General features: G+C 61.9%; 3 protein-coding genes and 1 non-coding gene across 11 annotated transcripts in view; 1 reads left to right on the top strand and 3 right to left on the bottom strand.

Moving 5' to 3' along the window:
• The window catches only part of KIAA0232 (KIAA0232 ortholog), a 46,417-nt gene extending 44,218 nt beyond the window's left edge, over window positions 1-2,199 (bottom strand). For 6 of the 7 annotated variants that reach the window (XM_060188499.1, XM_060188496.1, XM_060188497.1 and 3 more), the window contains exon 1: window positions 2,044-2,199. The gene's annotated coding sequence lies outside the window, so the exon portion shown is untranslated. Of the gene's footprint in view, window positions 1-1,204; window positions 1,349-2,043 lie in introns of those variants that run through there. The other variant, XM_060188493.1, reaches the window with a different exon arrangement.
• MRFAP1 (Morf4 family associated protein 1) overlaps window positions 1-16,821 on the bottom strand; it is a 240,426-nt gene that overhangs the window by 216,707 nt on the left and 6,898 nt on the right. The window lies entirely within an intron of this gene.
• On the top strand, window positions 783-16,746 carry LOC132537603 (basic proline-rich protein-like). The gene is made up of 4 exons (XM_060188474.1): window positions 783-2,461; window positions 2,531-3,185; window positions 7,168-7,275; window positions 16,066-16,746. The coding sequence occupies exons 1-4, from the start codon at window positions 783-785 to the stop codon at window positions 16,744-16,746; spliced, it is 3,123 nt and encodes a 1,040-aa protein (XP_060044457.1).
• On the bottom strand, window positions 4,665-4,771 carry LOC132537810 (U6 spliceosomal RNA). Its single transcript, XR_009549237.1, has one exon. It is a non-coding gene; the product is annotated as a U6 spliceosomal RNA (small nuclear RNA).

Here is a 16,821-nt window from a genome sequence, read left to right as displayed (position 1 = left end):
GCCAGCAACCTGGGCCGGGCTCACCCCGCGAGACGCCCCCTGCAGACACTGCCCCGAGGCCGCACAGGTGAACCAGCACAGGTGAACCCGGCGCCGGGCCGCCCCCACCCCCAGCTCGGGGAAGAGCGAGCGTGAGAGACATGGGAGCACGGCTGAGGGGTCCCCTTGTCCAGTCTCCCTGCCGGTGCCCTCTGGGTGCACCAGGCAGACCTGGGGTTGTGTCCAAGAGGCACTAGGAGGCAGATCTGGGGGCGGGGCGGGGCAGATCTGGGGGCGGGGCAGAGCTGGGGGCGGAGCAGAGTTGAGGGGTGGGGGCAGGGCTGGGGGCGGGGCATATCTGGGGCGGGGTCAGAGTTGAGGGTAGGGGAAGAGTTGGGGGCGGGGCAGATCAGGGGGCGAGGACAGAGCTGGGGGCGGGGGCAGAGCTGGTGGGGGGACAGTGCTGGGGGCGGGGCAGAGCTGGGGGCGGGGGCAGAGTTGGGGGAGGCAACGAGGACAGGGTAAGCAGCCTGGGGACGAGGACACGGAGCGCTTCGGGGTTAGTGTCCACGGTGACCTCACCCCCGGGTGACACGGGAGCCCCCCGCCCGCCGGGTGACACGGGAGCCCTAGCCCGCCGGGTGACAGTGTCCAGGGAGCCCCCCGCCCGCCGGGTGACAGTGTCCGGGGAGCCCCCCGCCCGCCGGGTGACAGTGTCCGGGAGCCCCCCGCCCGCCGGGTGACAGTGTCCGGGAGCCCCCCGCCCGCCGGGTGACAGTGTCCGGGAGCCCCCCGCCCGCCGGATGACAGTGTCCAGGGAGCCCCCCGCCCGCCGGGTGACAGTGTCCGGGGAGCCCCCCGCCCGCCGGGTGACAGTGTCCGGGGAGCCCCCCGCCCGCCGGGTGACAGTGTCCGGGGAGCCCCCCGCCCGCCGGGTGACAGTGTCCAGGGAGCCCCCAGCCCGCCGGGTGACAGTGTCCAGGGAGCCCCCCGCCCGCCGGGTGACAGTGTCCGGGGAACCCCCCGCCCGCCGGGTGACAGTGTCCGGGGAGCCCTCCCGTGTCACGTGTCCCCAGCTCCCGGCCTCCCGGCTTCCGGGCGGCGGGCGGTACTTTTCCACAGTCGCTGGTGCCCGCGGTGACGGCGCAGCCCGTCCGCTCCCGGGGCGCCCCAACACCCTCGGCCCCGGGTCCGAGCCCCCGGCGTCGGCCCGCGGGAATGTCACCTTCAGGAAGAGCGGACCGGCACGGCGCCCCGGGTTTGGGGGGCAGGGGGCGCACCCCGCCCGCGTGCAGGCCCCGCCGCCCGGTCACCTCCTCCGGCGGCCGGCAGGGCGGGGCGGGGCGGGGCGGAGCTACGTGGGGACCCGGGACCTTGCGACTGACTCAAGGGCGCCAGGACTTAGGAGCCGGGCCCCGGGGCTGGAGGACGTGCGGACCCGGGGAGGGGCAGCGGGGGGTGGGGGGCCGGCCCTGCCGCCGTCACCGTCCCCTCGCCGACCCTCGCGCCGCCCCGGGCCCACCCCCCCCGGCCCGCCCCCGGGCGACCCCATTGGCCGGCGCGCCCGTCCGTCCACGAGGCCCCGCCCCCGCGCCGCGAGCCACTGGCCGACGCGCCCGCCCGTCCGCCCAGCCCCGCCCCGCGCCGCGAGCCACCCCCGCGGGGCCCCACTGGCCCGCGCGCCCGTCCGTCCGCGAAGCCCCGCCCACCACGCGCGGCTCCATTGGCCGACGCGCCCGTCCGTCCGCCCAGCCCCGCCCCCCGCGGCGGCGCCCGAGCCGGGGCCCCGAAAGGACAATGTGGAGGGTCGGGGAGGGGACCGGCGGGCGGAGGGCGGGAGCGAGGCGGAGCGCCCGCCGGCCGGGCCCCGCAACGCCGCCGCCCGCCCCCCAAGCCGCCACCCCGGCCCTTGTGCGGACTCACGGCGCGCCCGGCCCCGGCCCGCGGCCCCGACACTCGGCCCGGCCCTCAGCCCCGCCGGCGCCCGCCCTCAGCGCGGCGCCCCTCCCGCGGAGCCCCCGGCCCGCCCCGGCCTCCCCCGAGCCCCGCCGTCCCCCGCGATACCTGCCAGCGAGCGGCGGGCGGCCGGGCGCCCCGCTCCGCTCCGAGGCTCCGCGGGCTGCGAGCGCCGGCGGCCCTGGCCTGCGCCTGACGTAGAGCGGCGGCGGCGGCGGCGGCGCGGGCGCCACTCGCGGAGGGCGGGGGGCGGCCGTTACCCGGCAACCGGCCTCAGCGCCGCGCCGGCCGGCCGCGCTCCATATCCTTCCGCCCAGGCGCCGGGATTACATCAGCGCCGGCCACGCCCCCCGGGAGGCCACGCCCCCCGACGGCCACGCCCCGTGCGCCGCGCCACGCCCCCTGCGGGTCCTGGCCGCGCGGCCCCCACCCCGCGACCCGCACCCCGGACCCCGCGACCCGCACCCCCGGCCCCGCACCCGCCCTCCCCCGACGTCCCCTCCTCCCCGCGCCCCGGGGTGGCTCCGTGGGCGGCTGCGAAGCAAGACTTTAATTTTAGCCTTTTCTTCTTTTTTCTTTGTATTTTTCCTTCCAGAAACCCAGGAGACGAGCTCCAGAGCGGTGACAAGGCGGCTGTGCCGGAGGAGGCGCGGGGCGAACGGGCTTCTGGAGGGTTCTGCGCGCGACCTGTGCCGCAGAGCCGCCCCCCGCCCCGCCCCGTGACTCGGGGTCCCGGAACAGGGGGGTCGCCGCCGCCTGCCTCTGGGGGCCAGCCGGGCCACAGGTGCCGCGGGCCCGGCCACTCCCTGCCCGCCAGGCTCCAAGCTCCGGCTGCTGTTCGCCCCCAGCCGGCCCGGAGAGGGAGGCCCTCGGAGGGAACGGAGCGACAGTCGGACCGAGGAGGGACCGAGGGACAGCGACCAGACCCCACCCACCCGCCGGCGTCCCTGCAGAGTTGGAACCCGCGCCTGGGCCCCCGGTTCCTGGCTGGGACACGCTGCCCTCACCAGGCTCCTGCCCGGAGGCCAGGCCCAGCGGACGGCACCCAGGGGACCCACCGGCGTCCTGAGCTGACAAGGGCGCGCAGGGGGCACGTCACCGGGCGCCCCGCAGACAAGGCCTCCTGCGTCCTCTCAGCAGAGGGCCAGGTGTCTCCTGGCCAGCGGGACGGCCCCGGGGGGCACACCTCACCTCCTTACCCGCAGCTGTGGGGCCAGAAGGCTTCCTGGAAGAAGAGGCCTTTAGGCCGGGTTGGAGTTACATTGGGGTGGGGGCTCAGAGGGGCTGCGCCCCAGCGGCTCTGTCTCCCAGACCCTGCCTCCACGGAGGTCCAGCCCCCCAGTACCCCCCCCCACCAGACTGTGGCCTGCTGGGGCCTCCGTGACACCCCCTCCGTGCTGCCCGCCACCGCTCTGCTCCGCTCCTTTGTTTCTGGTTCAGCTCCCTCGGTGTCCCGACCTGCCGCCCCCCCCATCCCACCCCTGCCCTGCACCAGAGGACCCAGTGCAGGAAGTGACCAGCCAGGGTGGGCGCAGAGGGCCCCCATGTGCCAAGCAGGGACCCCGCTCGCTCGCACCCCCGTGTCCACCCACCACCGGCCCTCCCCCCGGGGCCCGTCGGCTCTCGGGGCCCGTCGCCCCCACCCCCAGAGGATGCCAGGGCTGCTGGGCGCCCGGGGTCACGGCCCAGCGTGGGGAAGGGGGCACCCACCTGGGGACTGGGGCTGGGAGCCCGCCCAGCACCGCCCCTCCTGTCCCTCTTCTGTGTGTCGGGACGCCCTGGTGGCCTCTGCCTGGGGCCTCCCTCCTGTGGGCCTCTGCAGCTGTGTGGCCTTGCACACCTGCGCTCCCTCTCTGGGCCTCAGTTTCCTGAGAGGATTTCAGAAGGCGTCTCCTCCAGTGTCTCCTGTATTTCTTTTTCTTTTTCTGTGAACTTTGAAACGAAACTTCAACAGGGCAGGAACAAAAAAGGGCTGCAGAGTGAAGGGGGCGCTTCCTCCTCCAGCTCCACGGGCTGGGCAGCTGGAGTTCTTCTGACGAGGGTCAGTCTGCTGACCCCCCCCCCCGCCCGGCCCGGGAGAAGGCCGTCACCGGGGGGCCTGGGGACCACCCCGGGCCACGCTGCCCTCGCCCTCAGTGACAGCGGGCGTGTGGAGCTGGTGCCCGCGACTCCTCCACCGAGGCCCCTTCCCTCCCTCCGAGGCAGCCTTGCCATGAAGGACGCCCAGATAAGAGCTCCCCCAACCCTAACCCGAACCCCCTGAACCCCCTGAACCCCCGCCCGGGCAGCCCCAGGACCCACGCCTCACTGAGGAGTGTAACACCGGCACCTAGGAAGGCACGCCAGGCGCTCGGTGCCCCCCCCCCCCAGTGGTGGGTGACATTGTCAGCTTCCCAGGGTGAGAAGTGGCCAGAGGGCTCGGTGGGCACAGCCGGTGTGTGTGTGTGTGTGGTCCCCAGCACTGCTTACGCCAAAGTGGGGTTCTGTGCCTGAACTTGTCCTCTCCCCATCCCCCTCTCTCTTCCTCTCTCCCTCTCCCTCCCTTTCTCTTTCTCTCCTTCCCTAGCTCTCTCCCTCCCCTCCCTCCTTCTCTCCCTCTCTCCCCATCCCTCCTCTCTCTCTCTCCCCCCCCTCTCTCCCTTTCCCTCCATCTCTCTTTCCCTCACTATCTCTCTCCCTCCCTCCCTCCCTCTCCGCGTCCCCTCTCTATTTTTTCTATTTTTTTTTTTTTAAATATGGAACGCTTCACGAATTTGCGTGTCATCCTTGCGCAGGGGCCATGCTAATCTTCTCTGTATCGTTCCAATTTTAGTATATGTGCTGCCGAAGCGAGCACCGCGCCCCCTCTCTAATAAATAGTGCTGGAAGACGGCTTCCCCAGTAGAACACAGGTCTGGGCCCCAGCCACCCCCACAGCGGGCAACAGCTGCTGTGCTGTCTCTGTTTCTCCCCATGTGTCTCTCTGTCTCTGTCTCTCTCAAGACAGCTGTAGAATCCAAAGGTGGGAAGCCCTGGCCTGTCGGTAAATAGAATCCACCCAGCGACCAGTCGTTCGGCGTTGTCTTTAAAAAGTGGCAGGTGGGGGAGTCGGGCGGTGGCGCAGCGGGTTAAGCGCACGTGGCGCAAAGCGCAAGGACGGGCGTGAGGAAGGATCCCAGTTTGAGCCCCCCCGGCTCCCCACCTGCAGGGGAGTCGCTTCCCAGGCGGTGAAGCAGGTCTGCAGGTGTCTGTCTTTCTCTCCCCCTCTCTGTCTTCCCCTCCTCTCTCCATGTCTCTCTGTCCTATCCAACAACAACGACAGCTATGACAAGCACAGCAACAAGGGCAACAAAATGGGAAAAATGGCCTCTGGGAGCAGTAGATTCGGCACCAAGCCCCAGCAACAACCCTGGAGGCAAAAAAAAAAAAAAAAGTGGTGGGTGAGGTGGAGGAGGCCCTCCTGCCTTAGGTTCCAAAGCCCCAGGTTCAATCCCTGACACACTATCAGAGTTGAGCAGGGGCTCTGAGGAAAAATAAAAACCAAAAACATGTTTAACGGAGAAACGATTACAGAAGGCAGACCTCCCACCTTCTGCTCCCCATAAAGATCTTTGGCCCAGACTCCCAGAGGGATAAGGAGGGCAGCTTCCCATGGAGGGGAGGGGACAGGGAACTCTGGTGGTGGGCACTGTGTGGCACTGTGCCCCTGTGATCTTGCCGATCATTATTAAATCACTAAGAACATTAAGAAAAAAAGTGGGGGCCAGGCGGTGGCGCACCTGGTTGAGCACACACACTACAGGGCACAAGGACCCGGGTTCAAGCCCCTCGTCCCCACCTGCAAGGGGAAAGCTTCACGAGTGGTGGAGCAGGGCTGCAGGTGTCTCTGTCTCTCTCTCTTTCCATGTCCCCCTCTCAATTTCTGTCTCTTCCAATAAATAAATAAAGATTAAAAAATTTAAAAAACAGTGATGGGTGGGCAGCGTGATAGAGCTCTGGGCTCTTGGAAACAAGCGCTGAGCAGAGCTCTAGCAGGAAGTGCCAGAGGCATGCCGTGCTTCCACGATCCCTCCCCCACCTCTGTATCTCTCTGTCTCCTCTTTCTCTCTGTGTTTCTCTCAGTTAATTAATAAGTCTGTTTAAAATGAAAAGAAAAAAAAAAAACCAGGGTGCCAGGGGGATGGCCCACCCGGTCGAGCGCGACTGTCACCAGGCACCAGGCAGGATCTGGGTCCAAGCCCCAGTCCTCCCCTGCGGGGGTGGGGGGAGCTTCACAAGCAGTGGAGCAGGGCTGCAAGTGTCTCTCTCAACTTTATTTTATCTGGTACAACAGAGAAATTGAGAGGGGAGGAGGAGATAGAGAGGGAAAGAGACAGAGAGACAGCTGCAGCCCTGCTCCACCACTCGTGAAACTTTCTCCCTGCAGGTGGGACCGGGGGCTCAAACCTGAGTCCCTGTGCAGGGTAAAACCTCCACTTAACCAGGTGTGCCACCACCTGGCCCCCCAGCTGTTTATTTTTTATTTCTTTATTGGGGGATTAGTGGTTTACAGTCAACAGTAAAATACAATAATTTTACCAGGATCTTGATGCATGTGGTGCAAAGCGCAAGGACCGGTGTAGGGATCCTGGTTCGAGCCCCCGGCTCCCCACCTGCAGGGGAGTCGCTTCCCAGGCGGTGAAGCAGGTCTGCAGGTGTCTGTCTTTCTCTCCCCCTCTCTGTCTTCCCCTCCTCTCTCCATTTCTCTCTGTCCTATCCAATGATGACAACAATAACAACAACGATAATAACTACAACAATAAAACAACAAGGGCAACAAAAGGAATAAATATTATAAAATCTTTTTTTTTAAAAAAGGAAAAAATTGTCCACTGGGAACAATGGATTCATACCCAGCCCCAGTGGTAACCCTGGAGGCAAAAAAAAAAAAAGAAAAGAAAGCTTGACTGACTTTATGGGAGACAGACAGAGAGTCAGTCAGTCAGTCAGTCAGTCCAAGGCACTGCTCAGGCATATTTGGAGCCAGGGATTGAACCCAGGGCCTCACATGGGCTGTGCTCTGCCCACTGGGCACTTCTGCCTCTTCTCTCTCTGTCAGCCGCTGTGCTCTCGCAGGGGCCTCCTGAAAGCCGCCCTATCCCGGCCCCCATGCTGGGCCTCCTGAGGCAAGTTTCACGGTGGAGCTGGGCGGGTGCCCTGGTCAGGCCAGTTCAGCCCGCAGGGCTCAGTGACACATCTGCCCGCCTCTCCCAGAGTGACCTGGGCCGCTGGGTTCTGCAGCTCAAGAGCCGCCCAGGCCGCAGCCCTGGGTCCAGGCTTCTTCCGACAAGGATCTCGCCTTCTGTCAGCCGCTGGCGGGTGGTAGGTCTGAGGGTCGAGGACTGGAGTCTGCGTGTGCCCCAGAGAGGGCGGGCCTTGGCCGAAGTCAGCCCTGCTGCATGTCCCTGCTTGTTAAGGAACTGAGATGGGCTGGGAGACGGCACAGGGGCTCTGCAACAGACTCTCCTGCCTGGGGCTCGGAGGCCCCAGGTTCAATCCCCAGCACCACCATCAGCCAGAGTTCAGCAGGGCTCTGAGCTCTGTCTCTGTCTCTCTGTAGCTCTCTCAAAATAAAACAGACAGGGCTGGGGAGGCGGCATCAGAGTCTGCAAAAGACTCTCAGGCGGTGGCACAGTGGGTTAAGCGCAGGTGGCACAAAGCGCAGGGAAAGGCACATCGCTCATGAAGGAGAGAGAGAGAGAGCTGCAGCCCCGCTTCATCGCTCATGAAAGAAGAGAGAGAGAGAGAGAGAGCTGTAGCCCCGCTTCATCGCTCATGAAGTGTCCCCCCTGAAGGTAGAGAGCGGCGACTCGAACCCGGATCCTTGCGCTGGTCCTCATGCTTAGGAATATGTGCACTTAACTGGGTGTGCCATCGCCTGCCACCACTGCCCCAGCTTAGTGTCCCAAGTCCCCGCTGGGGTCAGGGAGACAGAGACACAGGCACGATGCCGCCTGCAGTGCCACCCCCAGCGCCCTGAGAGCCCTTTCTTTCTTCCTGCTCAGCTCTGGTTTATGGCGGTACGAGGGATCGAAACTGGGGCCTTGTAGCCTCAGGCATGAGAGTCTGTTTGCAGAACCATTGTTCTGTCTCCCCTGCCTAAGAGCCGTCTTTCCCATCCTGGGTCCAGGGGCGGAGAGCCTCCTCTGGTGCTGCTGTGGTCTCTGATGTTCCCATGCGGTGCTGGGGCTTGAACCTTGTCCCTGTGCACAACTGAGGTGCTTTGCCTGCACAGCCTCCTGCCAGCTCTCCTGCAAGCCCCCTTTCTGGCTTTCCCAGATGATATTTAAAGACTTTACTTGTTTCTAAATGAGGAATATATAGGAAGAGAAGGAGAGAGGGGACCAGACACCATCTGGTACACGTGACGCAGGGATCAAACTCAGGACCTCCTGCTTGAGAGTCCAGTGCTTTATCCACTGCCCCACCTCCCGGCCCACCCCAGCCCATATGTGTCTGTGTCTGTCTGTGTGTGTGTATTTATTACATGTCAGCAGAAGAGAGATACTGAGAGAAAGATACAGAGAGAGCGCCCAGAGCCCCGCTGAGCTCTGGCTGATGGTGGTGTGGGGATTGAACCTGGGGCCTCGGAGCCTGTGCGGAGCCCCGGTGCTGTCTCCCCAGCCCAAGCATCCTTTTTCTTGAGAAGGGGAGTGATTCTGGACACTGGAGAAGGGAGAGGGGTCCCCACCACAGAGGGCGTGAGGAGCAGGGGAGCCGCACCCGCTCAGGTCGGGGGCTTCCGAGGAAGCTGTCAGAGGCGTCTGCACCCCGACCTTGCATGTGCCGCTGCCATTTGCCGCGAGGTCCCACCCGGGACACAGAGAGGACGTGGTGGCGGGGGGGGGGGGGGGGGGCACCAGCTGGTCTCCCCGCGGGCTGTTTCCTAACTGGCCGGCCCGCCGGAACCCTTGGAGCCGCGCTAAGCAGATGGGTGGCCGGCTGAGGAGACCCCTCAGCTGCTAATGCGCCTGCCTGCCTGCCTCAGGCTCCTGGCTGCATCCAGACGGCTCAACGCGCCACTCTCCCCCACCTCTCTACCTCTCTCTCCCCATCTCTCTCCCCCACCTCTCTACCTCTCTCTCCCCATCTCTCTCCCCCACCTCTCTACCTCTCTCTCCCCATCTCTCTACCTCTCTCTCCCCCACCTCTCCCCATCTCTCTCTCCCACCTCTCCCCATCTCTCCCCCACCTCTCTCCCCCTTCATCTCTCCATCTCTCTCTCCCCTTCATCTCTCCATCTCTCTCCCCTTCATCTCTCCATCTCTCTCCCCCTTCATCTCTCCATCTCTCTCCCCCTTCATCTCTCCATCTCTCTCCCCCTTCATCTCTCCCCCCCTTCATCTCTCCATCTCTCTCCCCCTTCATCTCTCCATCTCTCTCCCCCTTCATCTCTCCATCTCTCCTCCCTTCATCTCTCCATCTCTCTCCCCTTCATCTCTCCATCTCTCTCCCCCTTCATCTCTCCATCTCTCCCCCTTCATCTCTCCATCTCTCTCCCCCTTCATCTCTCCATCTCTCCCCCCTTCATCTCTCCATCTCTCTCCCCCTTCATCTCTCCATCTCTCCCCCTTCATCTCTCCATCTCTCTCCCCCTTCATCTCTCCATCTCTCTCCCCCTTCATCTCTCCATCTCTCTCCCTTCATCTCTCCATCTCTCTCCCTTCATCTCTCCATCTCTCTCCCCCTTCATCTCTCCATCTCTCTCCCCCCTTCATCTCTCCATCTCTCTCTCCCTTCATCTCTCCCCCTCTCCCCCTTCATCTCTCCATCTCTCTCTCCCTTCATCTCTCCATCTCTCTCTCCCTTCATCTCTCCATCTCTCTCCCTTCATCTCTCCATCTCTCTCCCCTTCATCTCTCCATCTCTCTCCCCTTCATCTCTCCATCTCTCTCCCCCTTCATCTCTCCATCTCTCTCCCTCTTCATCTCTCCATCTCTCTCCCCTTCATCTCTCCATCTCTCTCTCCCTTCATCTCTCCATCTCTCTCCATCTCTCTCCCCTTCATCTCTCCATCTCTCTCCCCTTCATCTCTCCATCTCTCTCCCTTCATCTCTCCATCTCTCTCCCCTTCATCTCTCCATCTCTCTCTCCCTTCATCTCTCCATCTCTCTCCCTTCATCTCTCCATCTCTCTCCCCCTTCATCTCTCCATCTCTCTCCCCCTTCATCTCTCCATCTCTCTCCCTTCATCTCTCCATCTCTCCCCCTTCATCTCTCCATCTCTCTCCCTTCATCTCTCCATCTCTCTCCCTTCATCTCTCCATCTCTCTCCCCCTTCATCTCTCCATCTCTCTCCCCCTTCATCTCTCCATCTCTCTCCCTTCATCTCTCCATCTCTCTCCCTTCATCTCTCCATCTCTCTCCCCCTTCATCTCTCCATCTCTCCCCCTTCATCTCTCCATCTCTCTCCCTTCATCTCTCCATCTCTCTCCCCCTTCATCTCTCCATCTCTCTCCCCCTTCATCTCTCCATCTCTCTCCCCCTTCATCTCTCCATCTCTCTCCCCCTTCATCTCTCCATCTCTCTCCCTTCATCTCTCCATCTCTCTCCCTCTTCATCTCTCCATCTCTCTCCCCCTTCATCTCCCCATCTCTCTCCCCCTTCATCTCCCCATCTCTCTCCCTTCATCTCTCCATCTCTCTCCCCCTTCATCTCTCCATCTCTCCCCCTTCATCTCTCCATCTCTCTCCCCCTTCATCTCTCCATCTCTCTCCCCCTTCATCTCTCCATCTCTCTCTCCCTTCATCTCTCCATCTCTCTCCCCCTTCATCTCTCCATCTCTCTCCCCCTTCATCTCTCCATCTCTCTCCCCCTTCATCTCTCCATCCATCTCTCTCTCCCCCTTCATCTCTCCATCCATCTCTCTCTCCCCCCTTCATCTCTCTCCCCCATGTCTCTCCATCTCTCTCTCCCCACCTCTCTTTCTCTCTCTCTTTCATAGACCAAGTAAATCAAAACAGGGTCAGTCAAGAGTTACAAGCTACCTCATCAGGCTCAAGCCGGACCCTGGGGCTGGACGTGGCCAGCACACCAGGCCCAGCCCTCCTGATTGCAGGGCGCTGGGACGCTCCCAGGGAAGGAGGGTGCCTGCAGCGTGGGAGGTGGGGCAGCCTCCCCCACCCAGACATCCTGGCGCTTGTCCCCGGATCTGGGCTCCTGCCCTGTCACCAGTGGGGCCTGAGCAAAACTCTGACCCCCAGCCTCACTCTCCCCCCTTTGTCTGCGTGGAGACAAGCGTTCCTCCTTCCCCACTTCCAGAGGCATCCATGGAGGGCCGGGGAGGAGGGCTCAGTGGGCAGAGTGCAGGGCTTGTATGTATGAGGACTTGGCTTCGATTCCCAGCACCACATATGCTCAAGCAACGTTCTGGTTCCTCTCTTTCTCTGTCTCTCTCTCAGTAAATACATCTGTTTTCTTTCTGCCTCCGGGGTCATCGCACTATGAATCCACTGCTCCTGGTGGCCATTTTCCCATTTTGTTGCCCTTGCTGTTACTTTTGTTGTTATTGTTGTTGGATAGGAGAGAGAGAAATGGAGAGAGGAGGGGAAGACAAGAGAGGCGGAGAGAGAGAAAGACAGACACCTGCAGACCTGCTTCACCGCCTGTGAAGTGACTCCCCTGCAGGTGGGGAGCGGGGGGCTCGAACCCAGATCCTCACGCCGGTCCGTGCGCTTCCACTCGGCCCCAGTGCGTCTGTTGTCAAAGAGAAAGCATCCTGGGCTGGGGAGAAGGCACAGGCCTGCAGAACACTCTCCTGCCTGAGACTCTGAAGCCCCAGGTTCCATCTCCAGCTCGACCCTCAGCCCGAGCCTGGCAGGGCCCTGGTCTCTCTGTGTCTCGCTCATTAAAACCCAACCAGCCAGCCACTAGAGGGTTAGCAGCTTCCAGGGAGAGTGCGTGTCGAGGCTGAGAGCCACAGCTGCTCCGTTTCACTCCGAGATGCCCAGGAGTGGGGTTCAGAGTTCCGGAGTTGGGGGCGTCTTCCCGAGAGCCTGGGGCCTTGCTGCTGTGCGGCTTGCAGCCACCAACGGGGCCGGGGGCCGGGGGCCAGGGGCCGGGCAGTGTCCGGGTGTGTGAGCGCACCCGCAGGGTGGGGTGGCGGGACTCCATCTGCACCCGAGTCTCCCCTCCCGACACCCCGTAATTGTCTGTCCCGGAGCCTGAGTCACCCCCCAGGCCACAAAGGACAGGCATCACAGGTCAGGGAACTCCCTGGGTGCTGACTCCCACTGCCCCCAGGCAGGTGTGAGGAGGGGGAGGAGGAGGAGAAGAAGGAGGAGGAGGAGGGGGAGGGGGAGGAGAAGGGGGAGGAGGGAGGAGAAGGAGGGGGTAGGAGGAGGGGGGATGGGGAGGAGAAGGGGGGAGGAGGAGGGGGGAGGGGAGGAGGGGGGAGGAGGAGGAGGGGGGACTCAGGCGGGGTTGGGGCGAGGGAGACAGGAGCCTGGGAGAGGGGAGCGTTCCAGGGACTGGGGGTTCTCGGCTTCAGACATCTGGGTGACTGCCGCCCTCTGGATGGGACCCGTGGTCTTGGGGAAGCTGGGGGGGGGGGTTAGTGCTCGTGGAGTGAAGCACAGGGACCGACGTAGGGATCCTGGTTTGAGCCCCCGGCTCCCCACCTGCAGGGGCGTCGCTTCACAGGCGGTGAAGCAGGTCTGCAGGTGTCTGTCTTTCTCTCCCCCTCTCTGTCTTCCCCTCCTCTCTCCATTTCTCTCTGTCCTATCCAACAACGACAACAATAATAACTACAACAATAATTTAAAAAAGAATGCTTTTAAAGGGGGGTTGGGCGGTAGCTCAGCGGGTTAAGCGCAGGTGGCACAAAATACAAGGACCGGCGTCAGGATCCCGGTTCGAGTCCCCCGGCTCCCCACCTGCAGGGGAGTCGCTTCCCAGGTGGTGAAGCAGGTCTGCAGGTGTCTGTCTTTCTCTCCCCCTCTCTGTCTTCCCCTCCTCTCTCCATTTCTCTCTGCCCTAACAACAACATCAATAACAACAACAAGAAAACAGGGGCAACAAAAGGGAATAAATAAATATAAAAATATGTATTAATGAGAGGGATAGGAGAAAGAACCAGACATCACTCTGGTACATGTGCTGCCGGGGATCGAACTCAGGACCTCACGCTTGAGAGCCCAACGCTTTATCCACTGAGCCACCTCCCAGGCCACCCTTTTTCTCCCTTTAAAAAAAAAAATCTTTATTTTCCTACTTTTTGTAGGGACACGGGTATAACTAGCACAGGGCTGACGCTGGCCCAGCAGCACAGCAGGAACGTACCCAGACCACACGGGGCTGCGGGAGTGTCCTGACTGCTGGCTCTCGCCCTCCCGGCTCCCTGGCCCCCTGCACAGCTCAGACCTGCTGCGGCCGCACATGCAGCTCGGCTCTGGGGAAACCAGCTTCAAAGACTCGGCTGCTGTTTGCTTCTCTGCCGTAACTAATAACCGCCATGTGAAAGCCTTGATTGCGTATCCCCTGCCAAGTCTTTTTAATGACTATGATCTTCACTGTTTTTCAAAATAATTTGTTTTCCATTTTGTTGCCCTTGTTATCATTGTTGTTGTTGATGTCTTTGTTGGGTAGGACAGAGAGAAATGGAGAGAGGAGGGGAAGACAGAGAGGGGGAGAGAAAGACAGACACCTGCAGACCTGCTTCACCGCCTGTGAAGCGACTCCCCTGCAGGTGGGGAGCCGGGGGCTCGAACCAGGATCCTTATGCTGGTTCTGGAGCTTGGCACCACGTGAGCTTAACTCGCTGCGCTACCGCCCTACTCCCAATTTTTAATATTTATACATCTTTGCCTCCAGAGCTATCTCCGGGGTTCAGTGCCAGCATTATGAATCCACTGCCCCGGGTGGCCATTTTTTCCATTTTACTGGACAGGACAGAAATTCAGAGGGGAGAGACACCTGCAGCCCTGCTTCACCACTTGTGAAGCTTTCCCCCTGAAGGTGGGGACCAGGGGCTTGAACGTGTACCCCTGTAATGCACATGCTTAACCAGGTGCACCACTGCCTGCCCCCTCCACTTTTTTCTATTTCTCTACCTAACATTCTCTCACACTCTACTAAAAAAAATAAGTGAAAAATAAAAACCTGAAAACGGCCCTCCAGAAAAGTACAGACATACAGGCACTAAACCCCAGCAATAACCCTAGTGGCAAAAAAGAAAAAGTAGGCTGGGCAGACAGCACAGGGGTTCTGCAGAAGACCCTCCTGCCTGAGGCTCCGAGGCCCCGGGTTCCAACCCCAGCACCACCATGAGCCAGAGCTCAGCAGGGTTCTGTGCTCTCTCTGTCTCATTAAAAATAAAAAAAGGGCTCCGGGCGGGGATGCAGCAGCTTAAGCGCACGGAGTAGGAGGTGCAAGGACCCCAGCAGGGCTGCAGGTGTCTCTCTCTCTCTCTCTATCTCCCCCTCCTCCTCTGTCAATTTCTGTCCTATCCAAAAAATATTGAAAAAAAAAAAAAAAAGGCTGCCAGCAGCCGTGGATCTGTAATGCAAGCCCCAACGGTAATCCTGGAGGAAAAATTAAGTAAAGAAAATATCTTAAAAAAAGCAAAAAAGGAGAGAGAAGCCGAAAGTCGTGTCTCATTCCCTCATCCGGGTGACCCCAGTGGCTGCTTCTGCCCTGCTCCGCCGCCCCGTCAGGGAAGGCTGACTTACAGGGCTGTTGTCTTGGGGTGTAGTTCCCCGCTCCCTAAGGACCCGCTTTAGTATTTAATCGTGGGGGGGGGGGATGGAGCGAAAGGGGCCAGGGTCCCCACGCTGGCAGACACCCAGGGGATTGAACCAGGAGCTGGGGCTGCCTTCTGCTCTCCTGGCCATGGCGCCTGCACACGGTTGCCGAAGGCAGAACAGCCTCGCGGGGACGGGGCTGGAGGTGGTGGCACTCAGTGAGGTGAGAGGTGGAGGGTGTTTTCTTTCATTTATTTTCCCTTTTGTTGCCCTTGTTGTAGTTATTGTTGTTGTTAATGTTGTCCTTGTTGGATAGGACAGAGAGAAATGGAGAGAGGAGGGGAAGATGGGGGGGGGGGGATGACAGACACTTGTGGTCCGGGAGGTGGCGCAGTGGAAAAAGCACTGGATTCTCAAGCATGAGGTCCAGAGTTCAATCCCCGGCAGCACATGTATCAGAGTGATGTCTGATTCTTTCTCTCTCTCTCCTTCTATCTTCATGAATAAGATCTTTAAAAAAAAGACACCCGCAGACCTGCTTCACCGCCTGCGATGCGTCTCCCCTGTAGGTGGGGGACGGGGGCTTGAACCGGGATCCTTAGCTGGTCCTTGGGCTTTGCTGGGCTACTGCCTGACTCCTGTGAAGGGTGTTTTCACAGCTACGCGGGCGGGCGGGCTGGTTATGGATGACTAAAGCAAACGGACTTCACCCCCAAAGCACCCAGACCGACTCAGAACTGTGGCTATGGGGGAGGCACGGAGCTCTGGGGTGGGGACAGCGGCCTCCACAGCCGGGTCAGCAGCTGTGAACCTGCCCCTGGAGTCGCCCGTCCGTCTCATTTCATGAGAGAAACACCAACAGCGAGAGCAAGAACCAGAGCCCTGCTCAGCTCTGGCTGCTGGTGGTGCTGGGGACGGAACCCGGGACTTCAGGGCCTGGGGCAGGAGAGCCCCTGTGCTGCCCCCATGATGACATGTCTTCATTCACGTAAAGAGTCAGAGAGGGCTCGGTGCCTGCACTACGATCCGCTGCTCCTGGAGGCCATTCCCCCCATTTTTGTTACTATTATTGCTATTATTGACAGGGAGACATTATTGCTATTATTATTACTATTATTGACAGGGAGACATGGAGAGAGGAGGGGAAGACAGGGAGGGGGAGAGAAAGACAGACACCTGCAGACCTGTTTCACCGCCTGGGAAGCGACTCCCCTGCAGGTGGGGAGCCGGGGGCTCGAACCGGGATCCTTACGCCGGTCCCTGCGCTTTGCGCCACGTGCGCCTGACCGCCCGGCCCCCACAACCTACTTCTAAGTATCAGCTGCAGCTTTGTCACACGGGGGGAGGGAGGTCCCGCTGCTCTGGGGGCACCCGGGCACTGGGGTGGTCTCTCCTCCCTCCCCGTCTGGCTGGAGCGGCGTCCTGGCTGCCAGGCGAGACCTTTCAGCAGTGCTCTGCTCAGCGGCTGCGGCGCGGCCTTCCAGATGTGCGGGCTGCCCGCTCACCCCTTCTCGCCGCGGCTTCCAGATGTGCGGGCTGCCCGCTCACCCCTTCTCGCCGCGGCCTTCCAGATGTGCGGGCTGCCCGCTCACCCCTTCCCGCCGCTTCACTGTTCTGCCTCCGGCATCTGCCACAGACGCGGCTCCCCACGTTACCGGCTCCGCACCTGCGGAGAGCAAGGCACCTGCGGACCGGCCTCGGCTCCTGCGCTCGGCCCTGCGGGCACTTCACTGGGCGCACCGCCCACCGCGCGGCAGTTTCTGGACCCAAAGCGCCTTCACCCCTTTATTTCCCTTCAGCGACAAGCCCGGCAGGGCGGCCCTGGCCTGACCCTCTCCGCCGCAGCTCGGAGGGCGGCAGAAGCCGGCGGCACTCGCGGAAAAGGGCCCCGTCCCGTCCCGTCCCGTCCCGTCCGTCCGTGGGAGGATGGCGGCTCGTCGCAGCTTGGTGGCTCGCTCTTGGAGAATAAAGACCCCGGCTCGGGGAAGGCACCGCCATTCGCAGAGCGGCAGGAATCTGCAGAAGGGACGGTCCTGCCACCCCGCAGCCCCCGCAGCGTCCCGTCCCGGGGGGAAGTGGGAGACCGCACACGCGGCCCCGCAGGGGAGCCCTGAGCACGGGGCGGGGCGGGGCGGCTGTGCAAGGCGGGACCCGTGTCCGCGGTCGTCGCCCGGCCCTGTCCCTGGGCC

The sequence above is a fragment of the Erinaceus europaeus genome, chromosome 3 (assembly GCF_950295315.1).
Source record: "Erinaceus europaeus chromosome 3, mEriEur2.1, whole genome shotgun sequence".
NCBI lineage: Eukaryota > Metazoa > Chordata > Mammalia > Eulipotyphla > Erinaceidae > Erinaceus > Erinaceus europaeus.
Note: the sequence above shows the minus strand (reverse complement) of the source record. Positions and strands in the feature narration are given on the sequence as shown.